Below are 22,227 nucleotides of genomic sequence, written 5' to 3' on the forward strand. Positions count from 1 at the left end.
ATGGGGTTCTGAGCATCTGATAGAGCTGTGGGTGCCCCCATTCATGACAGGGGAGTTGGAGCAGTTGGCCTTTAAGGGTCCCCTCCAGCTCAAATGACCCTATGACTCAATAAGGGCACAGCTCCATGCACGCAGGGCACACACAGCCATCCTGCTGGAACACATGGAGACACACCAGGTGTGACCAGCTCATGAGAAATTCCATTCCCAACACTCAATCACAGATTTAATGAAAGTCAGACTATTAAATTAGCACTACAGACATCTAACAACAGCCCAACCAAACGCCTCCCGGCTCTCCTGGGGCCTTATTTCATTCATCCAAGACAATGACATCCCAGTGTTGGTGCCAAGCTCAGAGCACAGCAGCAGCACAGTGGCTGGCAGGGAGGATGCGTGGCTCACAGGAGAACATCTTACGCAGCTCCCCACGGAAGCGGTCATGCAACCAGGCATAGAGGAAGGGATTGCAGCAGGCAGAGCTCATAGCAAACCAGTGGCACAGCAGCTGGATGAGCAGGAAGTAGTGCTTGTCGATGAGGTCAATGTCGATGTCACGGATGATGTTGAAGACGTGGATTGGCAGCCAGCACACCCCGAAAGCAGCCACCACCAGCACAATGAGGCGGAAGATCTTCCTCTTCCTCACACGGTCAGACTCAGCCTGGCTCTGTGTGGGGTGCCCGGGCACCACACGGTTACGCAGCTTCACTGAGATGCACAGGTAGGACAGGGAGACAGCAGAGAGAGGCAGGATGTAGGTGACAATCAATGTGCTATAAGCATAGGCCAGGCGTTGCTCCTCCTGCTCCATCCAGAACTCCTCGCAGATGGCAAAGCCCTGCTGCTGGAACTCCACGTGATACGTGTGGGCCACTGCAGGGGCCACCAGAGCACAGGACAGCAGCCAGATGGCCCCCACCACGTAGATGCAGCTGGTGAGTGACAGGCGCTTCTTCAGCGGGTGCACAGTGGCATAATACCTGTGGGGGAGAGCATCCCATAACACCCCTTGAAGTGTGGGGCTGGAGGGTTAAAGCACATTTCTCACCCCAGCTCATCATCACGGCAATGCTGGGATTTCACATGGCTCCTTCCCATTCTGCCCTGAGTAACAGCTGTGCCCCACTGATAGAGAGACTGAACCTTCTGCTTGTGGTCAGGGCACAGCATGGGCTGGAGCTCTAGCCACAGCCAAAGGGATTGGCATGAATCCACACAAGATGAAGCACAGCAACAATTCATGGTGAGGACCATAATTTCCTGGATGCTTCTGCAGTGGGAAGAGCTCAAATTTCTACTTTCACCCCCAAAAAAGTAGCTTTGATAAAGAGCAAAAGAACAGGGCAAGCACTCCTCAGTGATATCTCAGCCCACCAGCTCAACTCCACAGTGTCTTCTCAGCTATCCCACCTCAACCTCCCCTGCTTCTGCCTTCCCCCTTTGCTCTAGGGTTCTCTCCCCCAATACCAGTGGATTGGGCTCTGCCTGGCTTGTGCAGCTTCTCTAATGAAGCCATGTATCTATGGAAACAGTTTTTATACATACTATCCCCCCCTGCCCCCCCTCAATCAGGTCCTGCCTGTGTCCATTTCAGAAAGCACAAGCACTCTCCATCCAGGTGACAGAACACAATGTAATTTTGATGCAAATTGGTGCAGCAAAGGATGAAAACCCAGGAGGAAAAACTCTCTGCTCTGAGGTGGAGGCAGAAGGCTGCACTGGGGCACCACTGGAGCCCATCCCTGCTGTGCTTATGATGGAGCTGGTGGCATGGGAACATTGCAGACACAGGCATCAGCTCCCTTGGCAGTCACAGCACCATTACTGAGTTGGGCACGATGATGCTGCTGGGACAGCACAGCCTCCTGTTTTGGATCAGTGGAACTTTTATTCAGGAGCTCTGAGCACCCTAAGCCACACCACCAAGCAGCCTAAGGGGACAGCACCCATCCTGCCCACAGTGAGGACCCTGTGCCACCCCCTTGTACCCCCTTACCTGTCAACTGCGATAGCCGTGAGTGTGAACACAGAGACATAGACTGTCATGGGCTGCATCAGGAACACAAAGTAGCACAGGAACTTCCCAAAGATCCATCCCTGTGGGTTGAAGGCGTACGCCAGGGTGAAGGGCACGCAGGTGGCACACATCAGCATGTCCGAGAAGGCCAGGTTCCCAATGAAAAAGTTGGTGACGTTGTGCATCTTCTTGCTCTTGCAGATGACGTAGAGCAGCAAGTAGTTGCCAAAGATGCCGACCAGGACCACCAGAGCATAGCAGGGGATGATGAGAGGTTTAAAGGACTGGATGAGCTGCACACCAGTGAACTGCGTGCTGCCATTAGGGTGGCTCTGCAGGGCCAGCCCATAGGTGCTGGCATTGGCAATATCACCACCGGGCTCCATGGCCTCTTTGGGGTGGCTGTGGGATATCCCAGGTGCCCAAAACCCAGTGGATCAGGTGGCTCTGATGGGCATGCTGTGAGTTCCCTGCTGCAGCCTGCAGGCAAGGGAATAGTGCACGGGGGTCAGAAAAGAGGTGATGCTGGTAAGCAGCCCCCCAGGGAAGGCAGCACAAAGTGGAACAGCTCCATGGAGGGAAGAGAAAGGAGAAAGAGGAGCTCTGGCCCCAAGCTGGGAGGGATGCACTCACCTCAGCCCGAGCTCAGCAGCAGAACACGGAGCGCTCCGACAGCACTGCCCTTGTGCAGGAGGGAATCACAGCTGTGCCAGAAAGGAGCTCCTAATGCTTCTGGAAATCACAAAGGACGTTAATGGGTAAACGAATAAGGATGCTCTGCTACTTTTGCACTGTTAACAGTCCCACGAGCCTGCACTCTACTCATCCGTCCCCGTAACGAGATTAGCCAGGCGCTCCAAACGTCAGGGCTGGCATCAGCCGGGGCTGCACCGCTCCTCTGCTGCGATCCGAGCGGTTGCACTGAAGTGTCCCCGCTGTTCTCCCCCGAAGCCACGCCGGACTTTCGTTTAATCAGCTGCAAAGGGAGAGAGGGGAGCGGGGGGCAAGGAGGGAACTCACCAGCGCCGGCTCTGCCCATAGGGAGCGCATCCCCAGTGCAGCACAGCCCCGCTCCCTGCTCCCTCCCCCCCCCAGTGAATCATCTCAAACCACACCGCAGGCAAACTTTAATTTCCTGAGCTATTTCCATACATTGCTTCCCACTCTTCCTCCACAGAGAAGCTCACAACTCTGACCGTTTCTCCCTGTATCAGCTGCTGTTTCACTCTTGAGTCCGACTTAGTGAAGCAAAACCCACTCCACGGATTTCAGAAGTCTGTTCTGTGTATTGAAGGACTGCACTACTGGTGTCAGCCCCAACCCTCACCTGTGCCCAGTGTCACAGTGAGGCAGATGGAACCAGGACCCTCTGTGCTCAACTCACACCAGGGCACCATGGAGGTGCAGAGCCCAGCACCCTGCTCACCCCCCTTTGGTTCCCATGGCATTGAGTGCCATCTATTAGTTACCTGGCAGTTGCCATGGTTATGCCAAAGCCCTCTCTGTATTGCTGCCATGATATGGCCATAGGAAGGGTGAAGGCACCGCCAAGCACAGGGCACAGCTGCAGCCACACAAAGACCAGACTGCTTTTGCAGCCAAGTCCAGTTAAAAGCTTATGGTTTGTGCAGAGTAACAGCTCTGTCCCTACACACCCATGGGGCAGAGAGCTGCTTCTTGCAGGACAAGGCACTGCATCACCATCCAATTGCCCTTTACCTGTTTGCTTCTCCTGCCAGCACACAGCAGGAGAAATTTTCACCTTTTAATTGCCTATTTAGAGCAGCAAGGATGGCTCTCACATTGGGCTGGGGAATTAAAACCCAGAGCATGGAAAGTGAATGGGGAAGCATTGCTGAGCCCAATGGGCAGCTTTGGAAACCCATCCCATTGCTGTAAGCCCAGTGTGCCACCAGCTCAGTAACCATCTCCACTCCTCATTCCACTGCAGAGAAATTCCCAGCTGCTATCATGCAAAATAACTGATCTGGGCAATTTTCCTCAATCAGGAGCTTTAATTTGATTATTTCAATGGCTGCTTATTCTGAACAGACTTTGGCTGCATTTCCCTGGGCTGCTGTGAAGGCTACAGCTTAACTTTACTCTGTTTATCCAAGCAATTGTCAGAGTAATTCCTGCCAGAACAAAATCATCATTATGAAGGAAGTTTTCAGACTGATTGGCAAAGGGCTGCACAGGGTGGACACAACACACTCATTTTAAGACTATCCATGTGGTACCACTGCAAGGAAGGGGTGGTGGTGCTTAATGGAATGCTCTGAGACCCACAGCTCAACAGCAGCCCAGCAACAGCACATTCAGAACAAGATCTTCTGAAATGGAGAGAAGGATGTATCCAAAGCAGAGGCCCATCGTGTCCTTGTGCAAGAATCCATCCCATCCAGACCTGCAGTTAGTCTCCATCCTGCTCTGCTCTGGCACTGTCCTCATCACCTCCATCTGTATCCAACAGCTCTTTGCACATGGGGACATCTTCCACTATAGGGAGGAGCAGAGTCAGACCCAGCCCCTCATTGTGGGTGCTCCCTGCAGGGCAGGGGTCCCCATCCCCAGGGCTGAAACTGACCTAAAGCCACTGCAGGACCAGCCCTGCTGCCAGCCACCCCCATAACCCAGCCAGGACTCACAGGTAACGTGTTGCCCACTGAGATAGACCGGTCCAGTTCCACACTGCAGCATGAAGGTGACAGGAGGGACAAACTCCAGACCTTTGAGACTGATCTGCAAAGAGCCAAAGCTCAGAGCACTTGCAAACCCACTCAGTCCCAACCCCCATGACAGAGAGCTTTGCAGGCACAGCCTGGACAATTCCAGAGCTAGAAAAAGCCCACAGATAACCCAGGTTAAATCATCCCCTTTGCTTACCATGGGGAGCACTGAGACACGCAGGGAAGCGATGGGCACTGGTTTGTGGTCTCCATAGGTGTTCTTGGACTCCACAGCCACCACGTGTAACTCATCCCTGGCATCGGCCCCCAGGGAGATCTGTGGGTTTGGCAGAGCCCCATGGCAGAGCAGAGCCCCCATAGCAGGGCAGCACAGTGACATCAGCAAGCCCCACACCTTACCGTCCTCAGCAGGACCAGGTGCTCTAAGAAGTCATCATCCTCCTTCACCATGCAGCTCCGGCTGTTCACACCCAGCTCACAGCCTGTGGACACATAGCTTAGTCCCTGTATGCACCAGTTTCTTCCCATGCAAATCTCAGGGGTGCAGAAAGCAAAGGGGAAAACATCCCTGGTTGCCCCCCACCAATGCACTAAGGGGCTGCTGCTCACCCCACAGCACAGCAGCCGTCCTGTCCTCTGACAGCGACCTGAGAGCAAGGGAAGAGCTGCTCATCCTGCACAGCACCAGGAAACAGCTCCTATGGAACAAGCACCAGAGAAAGCAGCCTTCAACTGGTCTGCACTAATAACAGGTGGAAGTAAAGTGACTTAGGAAATGCCTAGAGCAGGTTCCCAAAGTACAGAGCCAGGGCAGCAGCACGCAGTGAGCTCCCAGCAGCACAGTTTGCTTTCTACAAGAGTTGGAGGCAGCTGGAGCAATGCCTTCTTAGCTAGGACAGCATCACTAAGCGAGGAATAAAACCACAATGTCAACATTAAAAACAGCAGCACAACCCATAGCGGGGGCTCCTCCCACACTAAGGTCTCAGTGGAAACCAACCCCACCCTCCCAACCGCACACACTGCCCTACAGCCCCCACCTGGCCAGAAAAAGCACTGAGCATGAGAACATCCCGTGCTGCAAATAAAGAGCAGAGGGAGCCCCGCTGCGCTGTAATTCGGCAATGCAGCGCAGGTGCAGCGGCTCCCAGGTGTTGTCATTGCATCCCCGGAGCTCCTCCGCACACCGCTCGGGATGGCAAAGAGCCACAGCTGGTGGGAGCTGCAGGACCGCCCCGACGGATTTGCTTTCCTCTTTATTCCCGTTACACGTTACGAGTTCCCCGCAGCACCGGGAGGTGGCACTGGGGCTCCGGATGGTCGCGGTGGCTCCTCTCGGTCCCCGCACCCCGATCCCAAATGTGAGTCTCATGGTGTGGCTGTTTGCTGGGCCGGGAGGGGGCACAGAGCCTCTATGGGGCTGCGAGCAGCGCAAGGGCTGTGCCCGGTCCTCGGAAGGGACCCCCAGGCGCTATAGGGATGGGCAGCCCCCTACCCCTCGGAAGGGCAAGACGCTGATGCAGATGAAAGCTACCAAGTGGTTCCCAAGGTTTATTTCACACAAAAAACGTTACAGTCACCGTAACACACACATTTTACAACCGATATCATCCCCGAAGTCCCAGCAAGGTGGAGCAATGTGGTCACAAACCATTTGTGTACGCACAGCACCCTCGGTGCTGCTGTCTGCTCCCCTGTTCCTACAGCACACAGGAGCTTCAAAGCAAGAGCTGGGCATCACCAGCACCCGCAGCAGCGTGCAGGGCTCTGGGGTTTTGCAGCACACTTTCTCCCTTGCTCCTCTCTCGCCTGTGATTTCCACTTGCTGAGGGTACAGCTGTGGCTCCCAGCATCACACCCGGCCCCCAGAGCTCACTACAGACCCAGTGCAGATCATGGAGAGGTCTCGTGCGAGCAGGAGACCCTCCTTCCCTTTACCGACTACACAGCCCAGGAAGATGGGGTCCTTAGGCAAGCAGAGCTGCTGGTCACCACGTCCCATGGCAGTGTGTCCCCATTCCCAGAAGCTGTGTTGCTGCACAGAACCTCATTGTGAGGGGCTCAGGATCTTTTTGCTGCTGCCTTTATCTCTCCAGCACCAAAGGAGCCCCTTTGCTCTCCATGTGGGTGCATGCACCAGAGGGTCCTTCCAGCGCCGTCATCCTCAGTGTCACTCCTCCTTCCCCACGCAGCATCTCCATCCCAACATCTGCAAGAAGACAGCAGGAGTTGATGGTGTGCATCCCCCCCCCAGCATCACAACAGTGGGGATGCAAAGCAACCAGGAGCGGAGCCCCCAGAAGGGGAGAGTGCAAAGGGGGGGTCCTGGCCTCAGCAGCAGCATGCAAACACTGCAGAGCAAGCTGCTCTGAAGGGGGTTAAGCACTTTGGGCAGCACAGAAACATGTCAGCAGATGCCTGCGTCAGCCCACATGCCCAACGCAGGCACATGGCTGTGACCTGGCCAAGGGCTGAGCTCCCCTGGGGAAGGGGACAGCCAAGCTGGTCAGAGGGGATTGCTGCAGGGACAGGGGTTGCCTCACTGCAGCCACACATTGGGGTCTCCTGTGGCACCACCCCCAGAGGGAATGAACACTTACAGTGCTCCCTGCTCTGCTCCACTCCCAGTCAGACCGAGGGACCCACCGGCATCTCTCTGCTGGTAAACCTTAAATGAGAGAGCACAGAGCATGAAGAGCCCACACCTTCTCCATAACAGCACAACATCACAGTATGGGCTCATCCTTCCTCATCACACACTCCTTTAAAGTGACAAAGCCCAGTGCCCAGATTGGCAGCCTGGCTTCCCTTCCTGTCTGCCCTACTGCACAGGGGCTCCCTGAAGTCATTGGGAGTGAATGAGGGAAGAAGGGAGGAAATCCCAGGAACAGAAACACACTCCTGGAGTCCCAGTAGAGGAAATGAACCTCATTCTGGGGCAATCCCAGAAAGGGACAAAGTGAGATGGGGCTGAAGAGGGCATTAAGAACCTGCAGCCTGATAGAAGGGTTTAGGGAACCCCAAAGGCATTGGGAAGCAGATCCCATTCTATACCCCAGCCCGGTGAGAATGCCTGCTCACCAGCTCTGCATTCATCAGACCACAGCCCCATCACCAGCAGCCCCCCACAACAGCACCCTGCACCCCAAGCATGCACACAGTACTTACTCATCCAGCTGCTCGCACAGTGTGGTCTGTGTGCCCTGCAGCCAGCACTCTCCCAGTGGCCGCTGCTGGTGGCCACCACCATGGGATGGGGCATTCTCCTCCCTCCTGCTGCTCCCCTGCACCTCACTGTCTTCCCCAGGCCGCCCAGGGGCCGCAGCCTTGCTGTCCTCCATGGGGTCCCCCTGGGGGCTGAAGGCACAGGAGCAGTGCTGTGGGTCCTGAGGGACGGCGTGCAGCCGGCGGTCGGCGCGGCGTGGGCAGCACAGCAGCTTGCGGAAAGCACTCCTAAAGTCAGGACTGCGGCAGTAGATGATGGGGTTGAAGGCTGAGTTGACATAACCCAACCAATTGAAGAAGAGGAACAGCTGGTCAGGCACCAGCGGCCGGCGGAACACCTTGATGATGTTGGCCACGAAGAAGGGCAGCCAACAGAGTGTGAAGGTGCCCATGATTATGCCCAAGGTCTTGAGAGCCTTATGCTCCTTGATGGCCAACAGGCGGGAGGGCCGCCGCCATCTCCCACCCCTGGAGCTGAGGCTGGGGGTCTCTTGCAGGAACCTCACCTTGTCCTTGCCTATGAGCTGGACGTGACGTGTGGCCACAGCAAAGACACGGACGTAGACAAAGATCATGACGAGCAGAGGGATGTAGAAGGAGATGGTGGAGGAGATGATGGCGTAAGTCATGTTGGTGACAAAGTCACAGCAACGTGGGTCATTGTAGCAGCGCACCGCCTGCTCGTCCGCCCCGTCCCGCCACCAATGATTCATGATGGGAAGGAAGGAGATGAAGGCAGAGATGGCCCACACCATACACACCACAGCCCACGCTCTACCCTTGGTCACCAGCGCCTCGTACTGCAGCGGTGCCGTGATGGCCAGGTAGCGATCCACGGCGATGGCGCACAGCGTCTCGATGCTCGCCGTCACACACAGCACATCCAGAGAGGTCCACAGCTCACACACCACCGTGCCATAAGGCCAATGGCCACTCAGCAGGATGGTGGCTCCCGGTGGCACCACCAACAAGCCCATGATGAGGTCGGCACAAGCCAGCGAGGTGACAAAGACGTTTGTCATAGTCTGCAGCCGCGGAGTCTTGGCGATGGCCACGATCACCAGCAGGTTGCCGGCCACAATGACCAGAATGGTGACGCTCAGAGCGGCTCCCACCGCCCACTGCCGGCTCAGGATGGCGGCCCAGCTGCAATTGGGGATGATGCCGGGGACGGCCGCCCCCCAGGCGGTGCCGTTGCCTGCTGGAAGCGGGGTCATCGCTTCGGCGGGGGGGGCGGTCCCGCTCCGTGAGCTCCTTTACCCCACGTGCGCTCCACGGCTGCCGGGGTCGGAGCGGGGCTCGGGGCGGCCACCGCCGTCGAGGCTGCACCGACGTCGGACTCTATCCGCGGCCGCTGCTCGGAGGAGGAGCCTTTAAAGGCACGGGGCGGCCCCGAGCTGCCCCTCTGCGGAGGTCAATGAAAGCAGAATGGGAGCACCGCCTCCCCGCCGCCCCCTGGGCCGGACACCCCCAGCACTGCGCAGCCGGACCCGACTGTGCGCCCCTCACCCCACCAGCAATTATTCTCCACGTACACGGCTCTTAGTTCCTTACTGTGCACCCTGCCCTGCATCCCGGCTCTTTGCTCCGTGCTCTGTGCTCCTCGCATTCCAGGGTACACAGTGAAGACACCGACCCAACTGCCATCAGCACAGGGACGGCAAAATGACAGCTTCACCCCAAAGAAAGAATCCAACAGCCACTCTTTCACCCCCACAGTTAATGCCTGAACCCTCTCCCCAACTGTAGCCATGCACTGCTACCCCCTCAGTTTGAGTCAGTGCTGGTGATTTTGGGATCCCCAGACTCCATCCTTAAGGATGCCCAAGGAGTTGGGGGGCACCATCCTGTCTCTGATGCTGCCCACGAGCCCATCACTGTTCCCAGCATTGCTCCTTCCAAAGGCCCCTGAGCAGACTCCAGGGCGGGTAATTTTTTCACTATCAGCTATTTATACAAATACTGGAACTTCTAAGATGGGCGCTCTCCAAATATGGCATTTTGAAGTTTCAGCCAAAAAGGAGAATGCTGACAAAGAAGGAAAGAAAATGTGTAAAAAATTACCCTGTTGGCATTTCTTCCCATTCATGAGCTGGCAAAACAGAGCCCACTTTTTACAAGCTTCATCTTTACGAGACTGTTTGGGTTCTTCAAAGTGGTCTTGATGCAACCAACCCCTTCAGCTCCAGCTCTGGCTCTAATTGCTGGCACAGGCTGAGCCCTGGGCTTACTATTTCCAGTGTGAGGTGTCACTGCACTCAAACGACACATGGCATGAGCAAAATGTGCACAGGGAGAGCCACGATCTTCTTAATGTGATGCCACATATAGCCCCAGTGGATACTGGCGCATGGAGCCATAGGGAGTGTGTCTGAAAGGATAAAGAAGTGCTGTGGGAATGGCAATGGATAACAGAAAATGGAGGCGTTTGGTTGTTTTATTGCATGTTCATGGCATGCTCTGACCACCTGCCTGCTGCCAAGTGGACACCTATGTGAGATCCTTCCTCCTGCTTCCAGGGATCATTGGGAACCCTCCATTCCCAGCATTAACACTTCCCCGAGGAGGGAAAGGGAGAGTCTGTGTCATTTTATTAATGCAAGGGAAGTAGTGTGGTTCAGTGTCTTCATCCCACTTCTACAGCTGGAAAAACTGAAGCCCAGATGGCTGCTTCACCAGCACATCCCAGCACAGCATTTGGCTTCTAGCAGCGAGCAGGAACCCACCAGCAAAGAGGTTGGAAATGCCTCTTGCAAAGCAGAGCTCCTGCACAGCCCTCTCTTCCTTTCTCCTCCTGCCCCTTTGACTCCCTGCTGTCCCCCTCCAGGCCAAGCAGCCACTTCTGCCATGTACCACCTGCACAGCCACCAGTGCATCGCCGAGCAGCAGGAGTCCTGCCAGCCATAGGGACCCATGGGGTCAAGTGGCTGTTTGGAAAACTCTGGGAAAATATGTTTATGCCCCAGATCAGAGCAGCTCCTTTGGCTGTTGCTACAGAATAAACAATGGATGTTTTAAAAATACATCTTTCTAGAGAGAGACGGGATGGATTAGAGAAGATCCCTTCTTGGAGAGAGCGGAACTGCAGTGGGAACAGGCAGAGCAGCACAGCTCGGTGCTCTAGGAGCCCCCAACATCCATGGGTGTGTTTGGATGGGGGAAGCCCTCACCTGATCCCAACTGGACACACTGGCATTGCTGCCTAAGGGGATGTAGAACTGATTAGCCCCTGTCCTGCAGCCTTCCCCATGCCAAGCAGGCAGCATGCACACAGCAAGCCCTAATGATGTGTGTAGTGCTCATAGGGAGTGCTCAGGTCCTATTAATCCCCTCTACCCCCAGAGGCATACAGCAGATAAGCTGATACCTGGCACTGTGCATGTAGAGGGGAGCTCTCCCATGAGCTTTAATGCTCCACCCCTCATGTTCAGTTTGTAACTGCACCCATGAGCCCCACAGAGCTGGCTATGCCTTGGCTCCAAGGCATGGGGAAGGGAGGGAAGAAAAAGAGAGGAGGGAAGGGAGCACAGGAGTGATGGGCACACGCCAGCTTCTCCTCCCAGCATCATTAAAAGCAGCACACTGAATCCTGCCAAGCCTGAGTCAGGCTGATGCCACATCAGGATAAAACAAAAGCTTTTTATAGATGGGAACTCTTGCTCTCCCCAGAACACTGTCTGCATGCTTGCTGTTTGAAGAGCAAGTGATAAAAAGCAGCACAAGCCACAGCTGCATCACCACTGCCACTGCAGGCTGGGACACAAGCTGGGTGCTGCCAGCTCCTCTTCCTCATCAGGACAGGAAAAAGCAGAGCCCTGCACAGGGTTGAGCAGAGCAGAGGCAGAACTGTACCCAGTTCAGCTTTGCACCAGTAAGGGATGGTGCAAGAGGGGTGCTAGAGCCAGGGCTGCATTGCAAAGCACAGCGCATCCCCAGGGCCATGTGGCCATACCACCAGGACAGGAGCTGCTTAGGGAGCATGGGTTCACCCCAAACCCTATGACGTGGCATTGGGATGGAGCCCAGGGGTGGGCAAGGGGCTGGGTGATGGCATGGCTGTTGGCAAAGGTCCCTCTCTGCCTTTAATGTTTGCACTGGTAATCAGTCTGGGGCTCGCCGTGCTGAGACATTGGGAATAGTTTCCATATCGAATTCCCAAATCTCTCTTTGAAGTTGTTTGGGATGATCTGTCAGCATGTTTCCTTGTCAGCACATAAACAGGCTGTGAAGGAGATTTAACCCCCCGGTACTGCCTGTCCCGGGAAGGCCGGAGGAAGCACAGCATAAACTCTGAGCTCTCTATAAACTCTTCTCCCTGAGGGCTGTCGGATGGGCTCAGGCAGCTGCAGGAAGTGAAGCATTCCCTGCACTAAACAATAAAAACTAATAAAAATGGGTTGTTCCTGCTGGCTTCCATGCAAGCTGCCATTTTTAGAATCAAGTTGGCCAGGGCAATGCTTCAAACCCACCATATCTGCATGGGATGCATGGTGTGCTCCTATCCATCCCATCCCATCCCATCCCATCCCATCCCATCCCATCCCATCCCATCCCATCCCATCCCATCCCACCCCATCCCATCCCAGCCCAGCCCTGTGGGGTGGGTGGATGCTTCAGGTGGGAGTGGGATCAGGTATGGAACATAGAACACATGGCAAAGCTTCCAGGGCATTTCCATCCCCGGAGCTAAAAGGATTTGCTCACCTCTGTGTGCTCTGCCAAGGCTTGTTCACAAATGCTTCACCCTCACTCCTGCTTCCAGTAGCTGTTGCTAAAGCAAAACAGAAATGGAGGGGAAGTGTCTGCAATAACAGTGACACGAATTTCACCCAAAAAGAAAAAGTAGTGTGGAAACTTCTGTTAAAAAAAAATAAAAAAGAAGAAGAAGAAGAAGAAGTCAGCAGCAAAAATAACATCTGAAAGCAGCTGGGTTTGCAGACAGAGGGATAAGGATCCTTTGGGTGACAGCAGGGTGATGCCAGGCAGTGTCTCCAGGCTGGGGATGGATCCTGCTTGCCTTTGGGTGTCCAAAACCCCAACAGAGCCCCACTCACATCCCCGTACCCATTTTTATCCTCCTCTATGGCAGCCCATGCCTATCCCTGCTGTGTTGTTTGCTCCACGTGCAGAACAGGGAAATAACAGCAGCAACGGCAGCGGCCACGTCAGACTCAGCTCTCCCATGTCATCACGGCTATTTTTCACCCCACACTCCTCCTGGTTCTGGGTCATTTCTCAGAAATGCACTGCAAATGGGGAGAAGGTTCATTCCTGAGTGCTGTGCTGCTGGACCTTGGCAGTGGGCAAGAGCTGCCGGCAGTGGGGATGTTCCAGCATCTAATGTGTGGCTGAAGCCCAGTATTGGTAGCAAGCAGCTGTGAGTGTGGGACATGACACATGAAAACACGAAAATGGCTGTGCCATTCCCTGCCATGCCCAATTCCCCTGCAAAGCACAAGCTAAGAAGCACCCAGGGTTCACTTAGGGAAGCAAAGTACCCTCTGCACACATCATCCCTGTGATTTCTCCCTTCACAGGGCGGAGGCGCTTCCCATGGGCAGGATGGGTTTGTTTACCAGGGGCAACTTTGATCTGCACAAACAGCCCTTGGGCGGGCAAAGTGGATGTGGGTTTGGCGTTATCTGCACTGGTGATCAGAAAGGAATGTAAACACGGATGGGGTGGAAATGTCAGCAGCACAGAACACCCCCCCCCAGCTGCCTTCCCCTTGGTGATGGGTGGGTGTCATGGGGCACCCGTGAAGAAATACCCAAGATTTCATGACCCACGGGGGTGTGTTTTCCACACACCATAGCAGGGAGCTGCCTCAAATGGGAGAGTGCCAGAGGAGAAAGATTTTCACAACACCCCATTCCTGTTCCAAAGGCAACGATTCCCACCAGTGGCCAAAACAGCAGTTGCTGGGGAGCGTGCAGAAGGGACCTACAAATGCAGTTCTGTTCCCAGTTAGGAAGGCAATAAGGTGACAACCTTCTATCATATGAGGATGATAAAGGCTTTCCAGCTCTTTTGAAGAGATAAAATGCCCCCAGAGATGAGCACATTGTCACCAATGGATACTGCCAACACGAGTCGATGCTCCTAAAGTACATACCGTGTTTCCAGTGGAACTACTGCTGATGTATTGCTGTACTGTATTAATGTATTGATGTATTGCTCCCTGCCCTGGTCCAGGTACCATTTCCCCCTTCTCTCTGCCTTTTTATCTTCAGTCCAAGACAGAAATGAATGGCAGGGAGGGATGAGGAAGGACCATTGTTAGGACTGTGCATTCCTGAGGCTGCTCAGTGCCAGCTCCAACCCTGCAGAGATATTATCAGCACACACAGGATGGACATTGCTGCCAGCCCAGAGCTGTGCCCTGTCCCTCTGCTGGGGCTGGGGGCTCCCTATGACCTGATACCCCATAGGATACAAGGCACCAGGGGATGATACCCAGACAACAAAAGGACTGTGGCCCCAATCAGGATGTGCCCCAACAGCTGACCTTCCCCCACAGCTCCTTGACCCCATAATGGTCTATTATCTATGAACAGAAGGAAATGGCCTCAAGGCTTCATTAAGCCTCGTTGAGTCGGGGGTCAAGGCTGATGTCAGCCAGCAAGGCTGGGCATGGTGTTTTCCTATCCAGAACACAGTGATTGATGCAGCAGACAGCAGGGAAAGCAACTGGGCACCGGCACATGCAGGGACACTGGGAGAACTGGGAGGACTGGGAGGACTGGGGGGCTCTTGAGTGCACTGGGGGGTTACTGGAAGCACTGGGGGGGTCACTGGAAGCACTGGCAGCACAGTATCCTTATAACACCTTTATATACTTTCTCATCCTGCAGCACCATAAGGTACCGATAAGGGGCACCGCAATCACGGCACCTCTCTATAGGCCCCGCCCACAATGGGCTAAGCCCCGCCCACCATCTAAGCCCCGCCCCCATTCGGACACGCCCGTATTCACATAAGCCCCGCCCACTAACTAAGCCGCCCCCCCCCCCCCCCCCCCCCTTCGTTTTCCGGAAGGGGGCGTGGCTTACACCGGAAGCGACGGGCTGGCGGCGGGTAGGCCGCAGTAGCAGCAGCAGCCCGTGACCGGGCGCCATGTCGGGCCGCTGCTGCCAGGGACAGACGCCGAGCCGCGATATCCCGGGTCCCGGCAAGCGCCTGGCCCTGCCCGACGGAGCACCGCTACCACCCGGGGACTACAGCACCACGCCGGGGGGAACCGTGTTCGGGACCACGCCGGGCGGTGAGAGACTGTGGGCCTTTGGGCCTGGGGTCGAGCTGAGGGGGCCGATGTGGGTTGGGGTCTTTGGGGGGGGTATACCTCCTTTATGGGGGGATTCCACCTTTATGGGGGTCTTTGGGGGGGGGTTCCACCCTTATGGGGGTTTTTGAGGTGGGGTTCCATCTTTATGGGGGTCTTTGAGGGGGGGGTTCCACCTTTGAGGGGGGGTTTCCACCTTTATGGGGGTCTTTTGTAGGGGGGGTTCCACCTTTATGGGGGTCTTTGAGGGGGGAGTTCCACCTTTATGGGGGTCTTTGGGGGGGGGATACCTCCTTTATGGGGGTCTTTGGGGGGGGTTCCACCTTTATGGGGGTCTTCGTGGCCTAAATAGGGCCGTGTTGGGTTGTTGGGGCGACCCTCCCGTTCTCAGGTCACAGGGTGGTGTTCATCTCGATTGGGACCATTCTTGAAGCTGTTCTAAGAGTGCAAACCTAACGAAGGCAGCATTGTGTTCTATGAGCCCTCCAGGCATCGGTTCTCTTTACAGCATTGAGATGTTGCTTGGGTTAAAATACAGAGAGAAAAGGGGAAGTTGGCGCTGCTGATGCAGGCAGTGTGTTTTGGGTTGGTATTATTTCTGCCACGTCTTCCTTGCCATGCAGGCAGCAAATAGCTGAAAGCACTTATATAGCGCTCACAGTCATTATGTCATGGAAGAGAGGAGATACAGAATGCTTCTCAGCCGTGCTCTGTGTGTAGCTGAATGGAGATGGATAATAAGGCTGCAGTGCAGCACGACGAGCCCTCAAGGGTTATTGCTTGTTTGTGCTGCAGAGTTAATGAATGTCCAGAGTGTGGAAGGAAAGCACGGAGCTGTTTGCTGTGAGGGTGTGCAAGGTTGGCAAAGCTCTGGGTTCTCCTGTGACAGCACAGTGTTTTCTTGCCCAGGTCCCAAAGGAAAGAATGGTTTTCAGCCCCTTTCACACCAAACTGCCTGTGTTGAAGCACTGAAGGTGCTGGATGTGAGCCAGCTCCAGCCTGGAGAGTGCCAGCAAATGTCTGCTGAGGGAAGCATGAGACATCCTGCAAAGCTGTTGCTGAAGTCAGGAGGAAGGAGCAGATCGTTTGCTGTAGCAAATAAGAGAATAACTGAGCACTGGCATCTCTGTAACCCCCTTTGCCTGCTGCAGGCAGTGCTTGGCTGAGGGGTGGAAGCAGAGCTCCGTGCCTGCACTCTGGCGATCTGCAGGCTCAGCAAAGGGATGGTTGGGTGAGGAGAGTCCCTGAGAGCACAGGAAAAAAGCTGATTTTCCTGTCTGTGGGCAGCAGGGGTTTAAAAAAACACAGTGTAAGGGAACGAGGAGCGTGTAAGAGGTAACGTGACCTTTCAGCATAGCCTGTTCTTTGGTATTCCCTTCATGCTTGCCTTGGCACCACGCCCTTTGCTGAGGGCACACATTGTCTTTCCCCAAGCCCACGTGTGCCTGAACAACATGCAAGCTGCAGCAGAACTGCTCTGTTTGCTCCAAGCCTCATTTGGAAACCTGCACCCCTCTGACACTCGCTGCTGCCCGTCTGCTTGTGCTCGCTGTGGGTGTCAGCTTTCGCTTGCACTGGGCACGTGAAACAGCAGATGAATGCATGGGAGGCAGAGCTGTGCCTGCCCGTTATGGACTGTGCTCCTGATACTTGGTACACGAGCTGCAGTTCTAGGAACTGCTGTCCTTGCTCTCGCAACCTCCCTGTAATTTAACACTTAGTGCTCAGGCTGACAGTTGTCCTTATCGAATCCAGGCCAGCTGCCGTGCTATAGTACTGAATTGGATTAGTTCCCCTCCTTGATCAAGCAGAACAACTCAAAGTATCTTATTGGAAAGTGGTTTCCATTGTTTTGGGAACTCATTAGCAGGATGTCCTTGAAAACGTAAAATACTGTTGTTTGGGGTTTATTTAACAGTGCTTCAAAACAGAGTGAGTTTGATGTTGCTGGGCAGATGTTATTGGAGTTTGTTTTGCTACATTTGTGTACTTGCCTGAAAATCTTTAGCTACAACCAGTTGCTTTTCCCTTGTGCTGGGAGGGAAGCAGAGCAGCAATCCAACAAGGCGGTTTGCAGCATTCCTTCTAGGGGAATAAAAGGATGTTTGTCAGGAATTCTTGGATGAGGGCTGTGGTCTGTTTGGAGGAATCCATTTTCTATGTGTGTGCTTTTGAGTCTTTTCCAGCACCAGTTCCTTTTCTAGGAATGTGCTGTTCATCCTGGTGGTGTTCCTAGAAAACAACACTGAGTCTCAGCTCTGCAGCTCTCTTTGAGCCTTGCTGTAGTCTGTTGGAGCTGCTCAGCTTCATTCAGGGGGAGCAGGATGTGCTCTGGTTAAGCATTCACTTTATTTTCTATGGGTTTTCCTGTGCTCTGGACCCTTCTAGCTGACATAAGCTCCATTGCATGCAGCATTGCTGGGAGTTTTGGAGTCCTGTGTTCCCTCTTTGCAGCATTAGCTGGTTCTTGGGGGGTGACACAGATCTTTCATACATTGAAATGCTCAAATCTGACTCTGTTGCCTTCTCCTTCCAGGAACCAGGATTATTTATGATCGTAAATTCCTGATGGAGTGCCGTAATTCTCCGGTTGCCAAAACACCACCTTCTGACCTTCCGGACATTCCAGGTGTTACCAGCCCAATTGTGGAGGAGTTAAAGATTGAGAACAACCACGTCCAGAACTATGATGAGAAAGCGAATGTAGGTGGGTACACAAGGACAAGTGAGTATGCTGTGTGAGCCAGGACATCCCTGTAAACCATGGATAACACCGATAAGTTCTTAATCATTTCACTGTAATTTGTGTTGTTACCACTTAATTAAGCACTTGGGATTAATAATTCTATGGTGAGAGAACAACTGTTGTTCTCAAGATTCCTTCTTGAAGCAACTTGAACCTATCAAGTGTGATTGATAGTCCCGTCCCTAAAAATAAAGGTCTGAACACTCATTAGCTGGCTTCCCTGCTTACCCTAAGCAAAATCTTTGCAGGGTCAGTATTGCTTAATGGTTTTTTACACGCTTATGACCTTTAGTGGCTCACTGGACTCTGGCAAACTGAAGCACTGGCTGTGTGCTGTGTGCTTGCTTGGCTGGGCCTTTTGTCAAGTTCTGTTGTCAGGAATAGAGTACTGCTGTTCACATTGGCACCCTATCACATTGCATGAGGTAGGGTGACAGCTATACAGATAACTAAGGTATAAAATGTAATCTCTTCTGAGAGAGAAGTTTGGATCGGTGAAATCCAAGTGTAGAAATTACACAAAGGGCATTTCCTTTGCTCCTGACTGTCTGTCTAAGGTTTACTCTGAGGACAGAGCCTGTATTCTGCTTACACAGGCTGTTCTTGATGCCAGATTTGCTTCCTTAATGAAGACCTTAGGTCCAAACAAATGCGTTTCTTGGGTACACCTGAATGTTGCTACAGTCCAATATTTGGTGTTCGGTTTGAAGCTCTTAAGACTCTCATATGTTTGCTCCATCTCAACAGGTGAAGAAGAGCAGTTTGACATGGACATCTAAAGCACGTGCCCTGAGAGTGCTTCTCCAGTGAAGAACCAGGACCTTGTTTGAGGATTCCCACCAGCCAGGCTTACAGCAGCCCATGCCTTGAGTGCCTTCCTGTTTCTTGGGAAAGGCAGTTTATTCCCTTCTGAGAACAGAGTATATCCTGTTACAAGGACTGAATCTCAGCCTCTCCGTGTGGGTGTGAATACACAGTGCAGTCCCTGCTGATGATGGGCCGTGGGGTGCCAGGGGAGACAGTCTCAATGATCGTTTTTGTTTCCAGTTTTATGCTTTTGTTAATCATTTTAATACTGTAAAAGTTACAGAAATGCAATATAAGGGAGAAATAAATCATTTTGACTCTCCTGGTATGCAATAAATATTGCTTCTGACCTGCATTTATTCCAGTGTATGGGAACTAGCAGCCTGCTGCAGAATTGGTGGGGTGGTTTTGCAGACAGGCTTAGGGTCAACACCTGATCACTGCAGGAAATCTGTGTGCTCTGAGTCTGGTTCAAGAAACAGTGATCAAAAACTGTCCATCGTGTGCATTCAGATCCTTCTTTTGCCAGGCTGATGTGCAGATGTCCCTGAGGTTTTCACCTTATCCTCTAAGGGCAGAGCCCAGCTGAGACACAGCTGAAGTGTCTCATTGAGTTCAATAGGAGCCACTTGCAGCTGAGCAGTGCACAGAGTGCCCTGATTGCTCTGTGCTGCAGTCTCTGCCCTTCCAAAACTGCCCATCTTCTCCAGCTTAATGTGAGTGCTTAACTCCCATGTTTCCTTCTCATGTGTTTTTATGTCCCCTTCTCCTTCTTATAATATAGTGGGAAGGAATTAAGACTTGTGAGTTTAACCGGGAGGCTGGAAGTAAATCTGTGTGATTTTTAAGGAAGGAAACTTCAGCTTAGAGTCATTTTAGGCTCTCCCAAATATGACTTTTACATTGCTGGTCTCAATGCACCTTAACAAATGTGAATTATGCAGTAGTCTCTAACGTGTTTCATTGCTTTAGAGATGGTGCTGATGCCTGAAGAGGTGTTTCAAAGGAAAAGAAAGGGTATTAGGGCATGGCCTGAACTTGGGACTTCCTAAAACACAATGAGTGTCTCTTTAAATCAGTCTTAGCCGATAATACTTAAATATCTGCTAATTAAGCTCAATGGTGGCATTACGATATGCAAGCCTTCAATAATGAGTAACAAAAGAAACAGTCAAAGCAATTGATGCAGATAAAACTTGCATTTCTTAAGATAAGATTGTTTTTTGAAGCCTTAATGGGAACACATTCAATCTCACTGCCTTCAGTGTCACTATCAGTCTTGCAGCTCCACACCAATTGCTGGGTTTTGTTATGAGCAGCTGCTCTTGCTGTTTGCTGTGACCTGCAGCTGGGCCTGACTCATCTTTACATCTAAATTAATATATCCAGAGGAATAGGCTCTGCTGAACTGCATGCAATGCTGTGCAGTGTTTGCAGGTTCGCGTGTGCTCGAAGTTAACCTTTATACAGAACCAGAGCAGCTCCAGCTGTGCTTTCTGGGGCAGATAGCAGGTTAGTTTAGAAGAGACCTCACCCCCGTGGTGTTAATTTGTCTGATCTGGTTACTTTGGGGGTGGACCAAAGAGCTGTGACAGGCTCATGGGATGATATTTGCAGCAATGAGGTGCATGCATTTGGTGCTGGAGCTTGCTTTCCTGCTGTGCCCTAACCAAAACGTTTGTCATTCATCACAAGCCCGACTTTACAGTTAAAGCAGTTGTATAACTGTTGAGATCAGGCGTGGTAGAAAGAGGGACTTTTCCCCTATCTTAAGGTGCACCACCCAGAACAGATGTACTCAGTTATCTGTAAGGTACAGAGAGGGGCAGAGCCCTGCCACGTGCTCGTCCCTTTGGGTGCTGCCTGCTGATGTGACTGTGCAACACGGTGCGTTTTTATATCAGCACAAAAGCAGCTCTGAGGGGTTTTTGAGCAAGTGACAGCTATTGCAAGTAATTCCTCTAAACCCTGGTACATTCACCCATACTCAGGGGGTCACAGTATGCAGCAGTGTGGATTTAGGTGCTAAGTATTTTGTCCGTGCTTGAGATAGTTATGCATCGGTGTCTGTGTGAATATGTAGATCTAGGGGAGCATCAAAGCCCCTGCTGCTCACCACAGTGATGTGGGGTAGAAGGAGGAGCACCTGGCCAGGTGTGAAACGGGGTCTGTGCAGGTTGGGATTCCTGCAGGTTGGGCCCTGGGGCCATGGACACATCAGTGCCTTCAGTGCTGCACGCACAGCTGTGGGAGGTTGGTGGTGGTGTGAGGCCATGCATCCTCAGCACCCCTTTGCAGTGCCACATCCTTCAGGGCAGGCTTTTGGGGTTCATCTCCTGTCTGCTCTCTAGCAGAGAGCAGCTTGGTCCTCCCAGGAAGGTCCCTTCTGGGTCAGCATTTGCTCCTCACTCACCGCTTTGCACTTGGAGCAGGGACAGGCAGCAGTGTTGGCACTGCTGTGTGCACAGTGGGAGGTGAAGTGGCTGTGGGTGGCTGCATGGCCCAGCTGGGATGCTCCAGGGAGGTATAAGGGGACAAGTGTTGCTTTTCTCACTGCATTTTCCCTCCCTGTCCCTTTTGTCTGCAGCAAAGCAGAGCAGAGAGCCTCTGTCCTGCTCCACGTCCCAGTCATGGGACTGGTGCTGCCTGCCCAACTTGAACAGTGCCTTAATCAACCCACTGAGCAAATATTGCCCTGTGCCTTTGATAAGCCCTTCCATCTGTTTGTTCTCACTCCTTCTTTCCTTATGCGTCCAAAATAAACTGGGCTTATCATCACCTCCTGGGTCGCACGCACCCTTGGGCTCTGGGTACAAAACGTAGGGCAGGAGATGGTGCCACAGAGAGCTGTGCCCATGGGAGGGCTGTGGTGGGATTGGAGCCATTGGGATCCTGCATCCCCTCCACCCATCCCTGCCATGCGCTGCCCCTGACAGAGGGCAGAAGGGTTGGCAGTGGGATAGGGCTGTGTTTGAGGTTAGAGTTGGTGTTGTGCCCCATAAGCACAGCCTGGCCGTGCCCCCCAGGAACACAGGACCCCACAGCAAACAGCTCTAAAAGCTGCAGCTGCCCCTATAGATTGACTGTCCAGCAGTTGATGTGTATTGGGCAGAGCAGCTCACAGATCTGTCCCCATCCCCAGCACTGATACCTGCCACAGCACAGCTTTGATGTCCCCAACAGCCACAATCCCAGACTGTGTTCCCCCCCCTCTCTCATGGGGCCGTCTGCCCACGATAACTTTTGAACCCGTGGCTGCTTTCAGACAGAGGTGATGGAGGGGTGAGATGTCTGAGATAGGGCTCCTGCAGAGGGTCTGGGGGCCATGAGGGGCTGCGAGGGGCAGAGGGCAGGGAGCCGGCAGGCGAGGGAGGGAGATGCCGGCCCTCTCACCGCAACACTATTTAAAAGCACATTCCTAGAATGCAAAAGAATGGAGAAATAACGTGGGGCCCAT

The 22,227-nt window shown here is 53.4% G+C and overlaps 4 protein-coding genes across 6 annotated transcripts; 1 reads left to right on the top strand and 3 right to left on the bottom strand.

The window, feature by feature from the left end:
• Positions 1–192: 192 nt before the first annotated feature.
• Positions 193–3,906, bottom strand: LOC107323793 (prolactin-releasing peptide receptor-like). Of its 3 annotated transcripts, none has more exons than XM_085510512.1 (3): positions 2,654–3,906; positions 2,000–2,100; positions 193–983 (listed from the first exon to the last, which is right to left on the bottom strand). In XM_085510512.1, exons 2-3 carry the CDS (start codon positions 2,056–2,058, stop codon positions 356–358), a joined length of 687 nt encoding a protein of 228 aa, XP_085366638.1. In that variant the 5' UTR covers positions 2,059–2,100; positions 2,654–3,906; the 3' UTR covers positions 193–355. The 3 variants fall into 3 exon arrangements, with proteins under 3 accessions (XP_085366638.1, XP_015738669.2, XP_085366637.1); XM_015883183.3 differs by having other exon boundaries at positions 2,000–2,500; XM_085510511.1 differs by having other exon boundaries at positions 2,000–3,906.
• A 109-nt stretch (positions 3,907–4,015) lies between these two features.
• LOC107323794 (nucleoplasmin-like) lies at positions 4,016–5,927 on the bottom strand. Its single transcript, XM_085510513.1, has 5 exons — positions 5,320–5,927; positions 5,110–5,192; positions 4,907–5,026; positions 4,669–4,762; positions 4,016–4,519 (listed from the first exon to the last, which is right to left on the bottom strand). Exons 1-5 carry the CDS (start codon positions 5,381–5,383, stop codon positions 4,434–4,436), a joined length of 447 nt encoding a protein of 148 aa, XP_085366639.1. The 5' UTR covers positions 5,384–5,927; the 3' UTR covers positions 4,016–4,433.
• A 321-nt stretch (positions 5,928–6,248) lies between these two features.
• On the bottom strand, positions 6,249–9,557 carry ADRB3 (adrenoceptor beta 3). The gene is made up of 3 exons (XM_015883180.3): positions 7,879–9,557; positions 7,311–7,378; positions 6,249–6,919 (listed from the first exon to the last, which is right to left on the bottom strand). The coding sequence occupies exons 1-2, from the start codon at positions 9,150–9,152 to the stop codon at positions 7,339–7,341; spliced, it is 1,314 nt and encodes a 437-aa protein (XP_015738666.2). The 5' UTR covers positions 9,153–9,557; the 3' UTR covers positions 6,249–6,919; positions 7,311–7,338.
• Positions 9,558–14,985: 5,428 nt separating this feature from the next.
• EIF4EBP1 (eukaryotic translation initiation factor 4E binding protein 1) lies at positions 14,986–19,107 on the top strand. Its single transcript, XM_015883175.2, has 3 exons — positions 14,986–15,199; positions 17,754–17,924; positions 18,711–19,107. The coding sequence occupies exons 1-3, from the start codon at positions 15,052–15,054 to the stop codon at positions 18,740–18,742; spliced, it is 351 nt and encodes a 116-aa protein (XP_015738661.1). The 5' UTR covers positions 14,986–15,051; the 3' UTR covers positions 18,743–19,107.
• Positions 19,108–22,227: the final 3,120 nt, after the last annotated feature.

This window comes from Coturnix japonica, chromosome 10, assembly GCF_054131305.1.
Source record: "Coturnix japonica strain WE chromosome 10, WE-NBRP24, whole genome shotgun sequence".
NCBI classification, from domain to species: Eukaryota; Metazoa; Chordata; class Aves; order Galliformes; family Phasianidae; genus Coturnix; species Coturnix japonica.

Bases quoted from the DNA above. Each gene is read 5' to 3' on its own strand.
- LOC107323793 (XM_015883183.3), bottom strand. From the start codon at position 2,406: ATGGAGCCCGGTGGTGATATTGCCAATGCCAGCACCTATGGGCTGGCC. The intron at 984-1,999 runs GTAAGGGGGTAC...TCTCCCCCACAG, and splicing joins ACGGCTATCGCAGTTGACAG to GTATTATGCCACTGTGCACC.
- LOC107323794 (XM_085510513.1), bottom strand. From the start codon at position 5,383: ATGAGCAGCTCTTCCCTTGCTCTCAGGTCGCTGTCAGAGGACAGGACG. The intron at 5,027-5,109 runs GTAAGGTGTGGG...CCAAACCCACAG, and splicing joins ACCTGGTCCTGCTGAGGACG to ATCTCCCTGGGGGCCGATGC. The intron at 4,520-4,668 runs GTGAGTCCTGGC...TCCTCCCTATAG, and splicing joins CAGTGGGCAACACGTTACCT to TGGAAGATGTCCCCATGTGC.
- ADRB3 (XM_015883180.3), bottom strand. From the start codon at position 9,152: ATGACCCCGCTTCCAGCAGGCAACGGCACCGCCTGGGGGGCGGCCGTC. The intron at 7,379-7,878 runs GTAAGTACTGTG...CTCTCATTTAAG, and splicing joins CTGTGCGAGCAGCTGGATGA to GTTTACCAGCAGAGAGATGC.
- EIF4EBP1 (XM_015883175.2), top strand. From the start codon at position 15,052: ATGTCGGGCCGCTGCTGCCAGGGACAGACGCCGAGCCGCGATATCCCG. The intron at 15,200-17,753 runs GTGAGAGACTGT...TTCTCCTTCCAG, and splicing joins GTTCGGGACCACGCCGGGCG to GAACCAGGATTATTTATGAT. The intron at 17,925-18,710 runs GTGGGTACACAA...CCATCTCAACAG, and splicing joins TGATGAGAAAGCGAATGTAG to GTGAAGAAGAGCAGTTTGAC.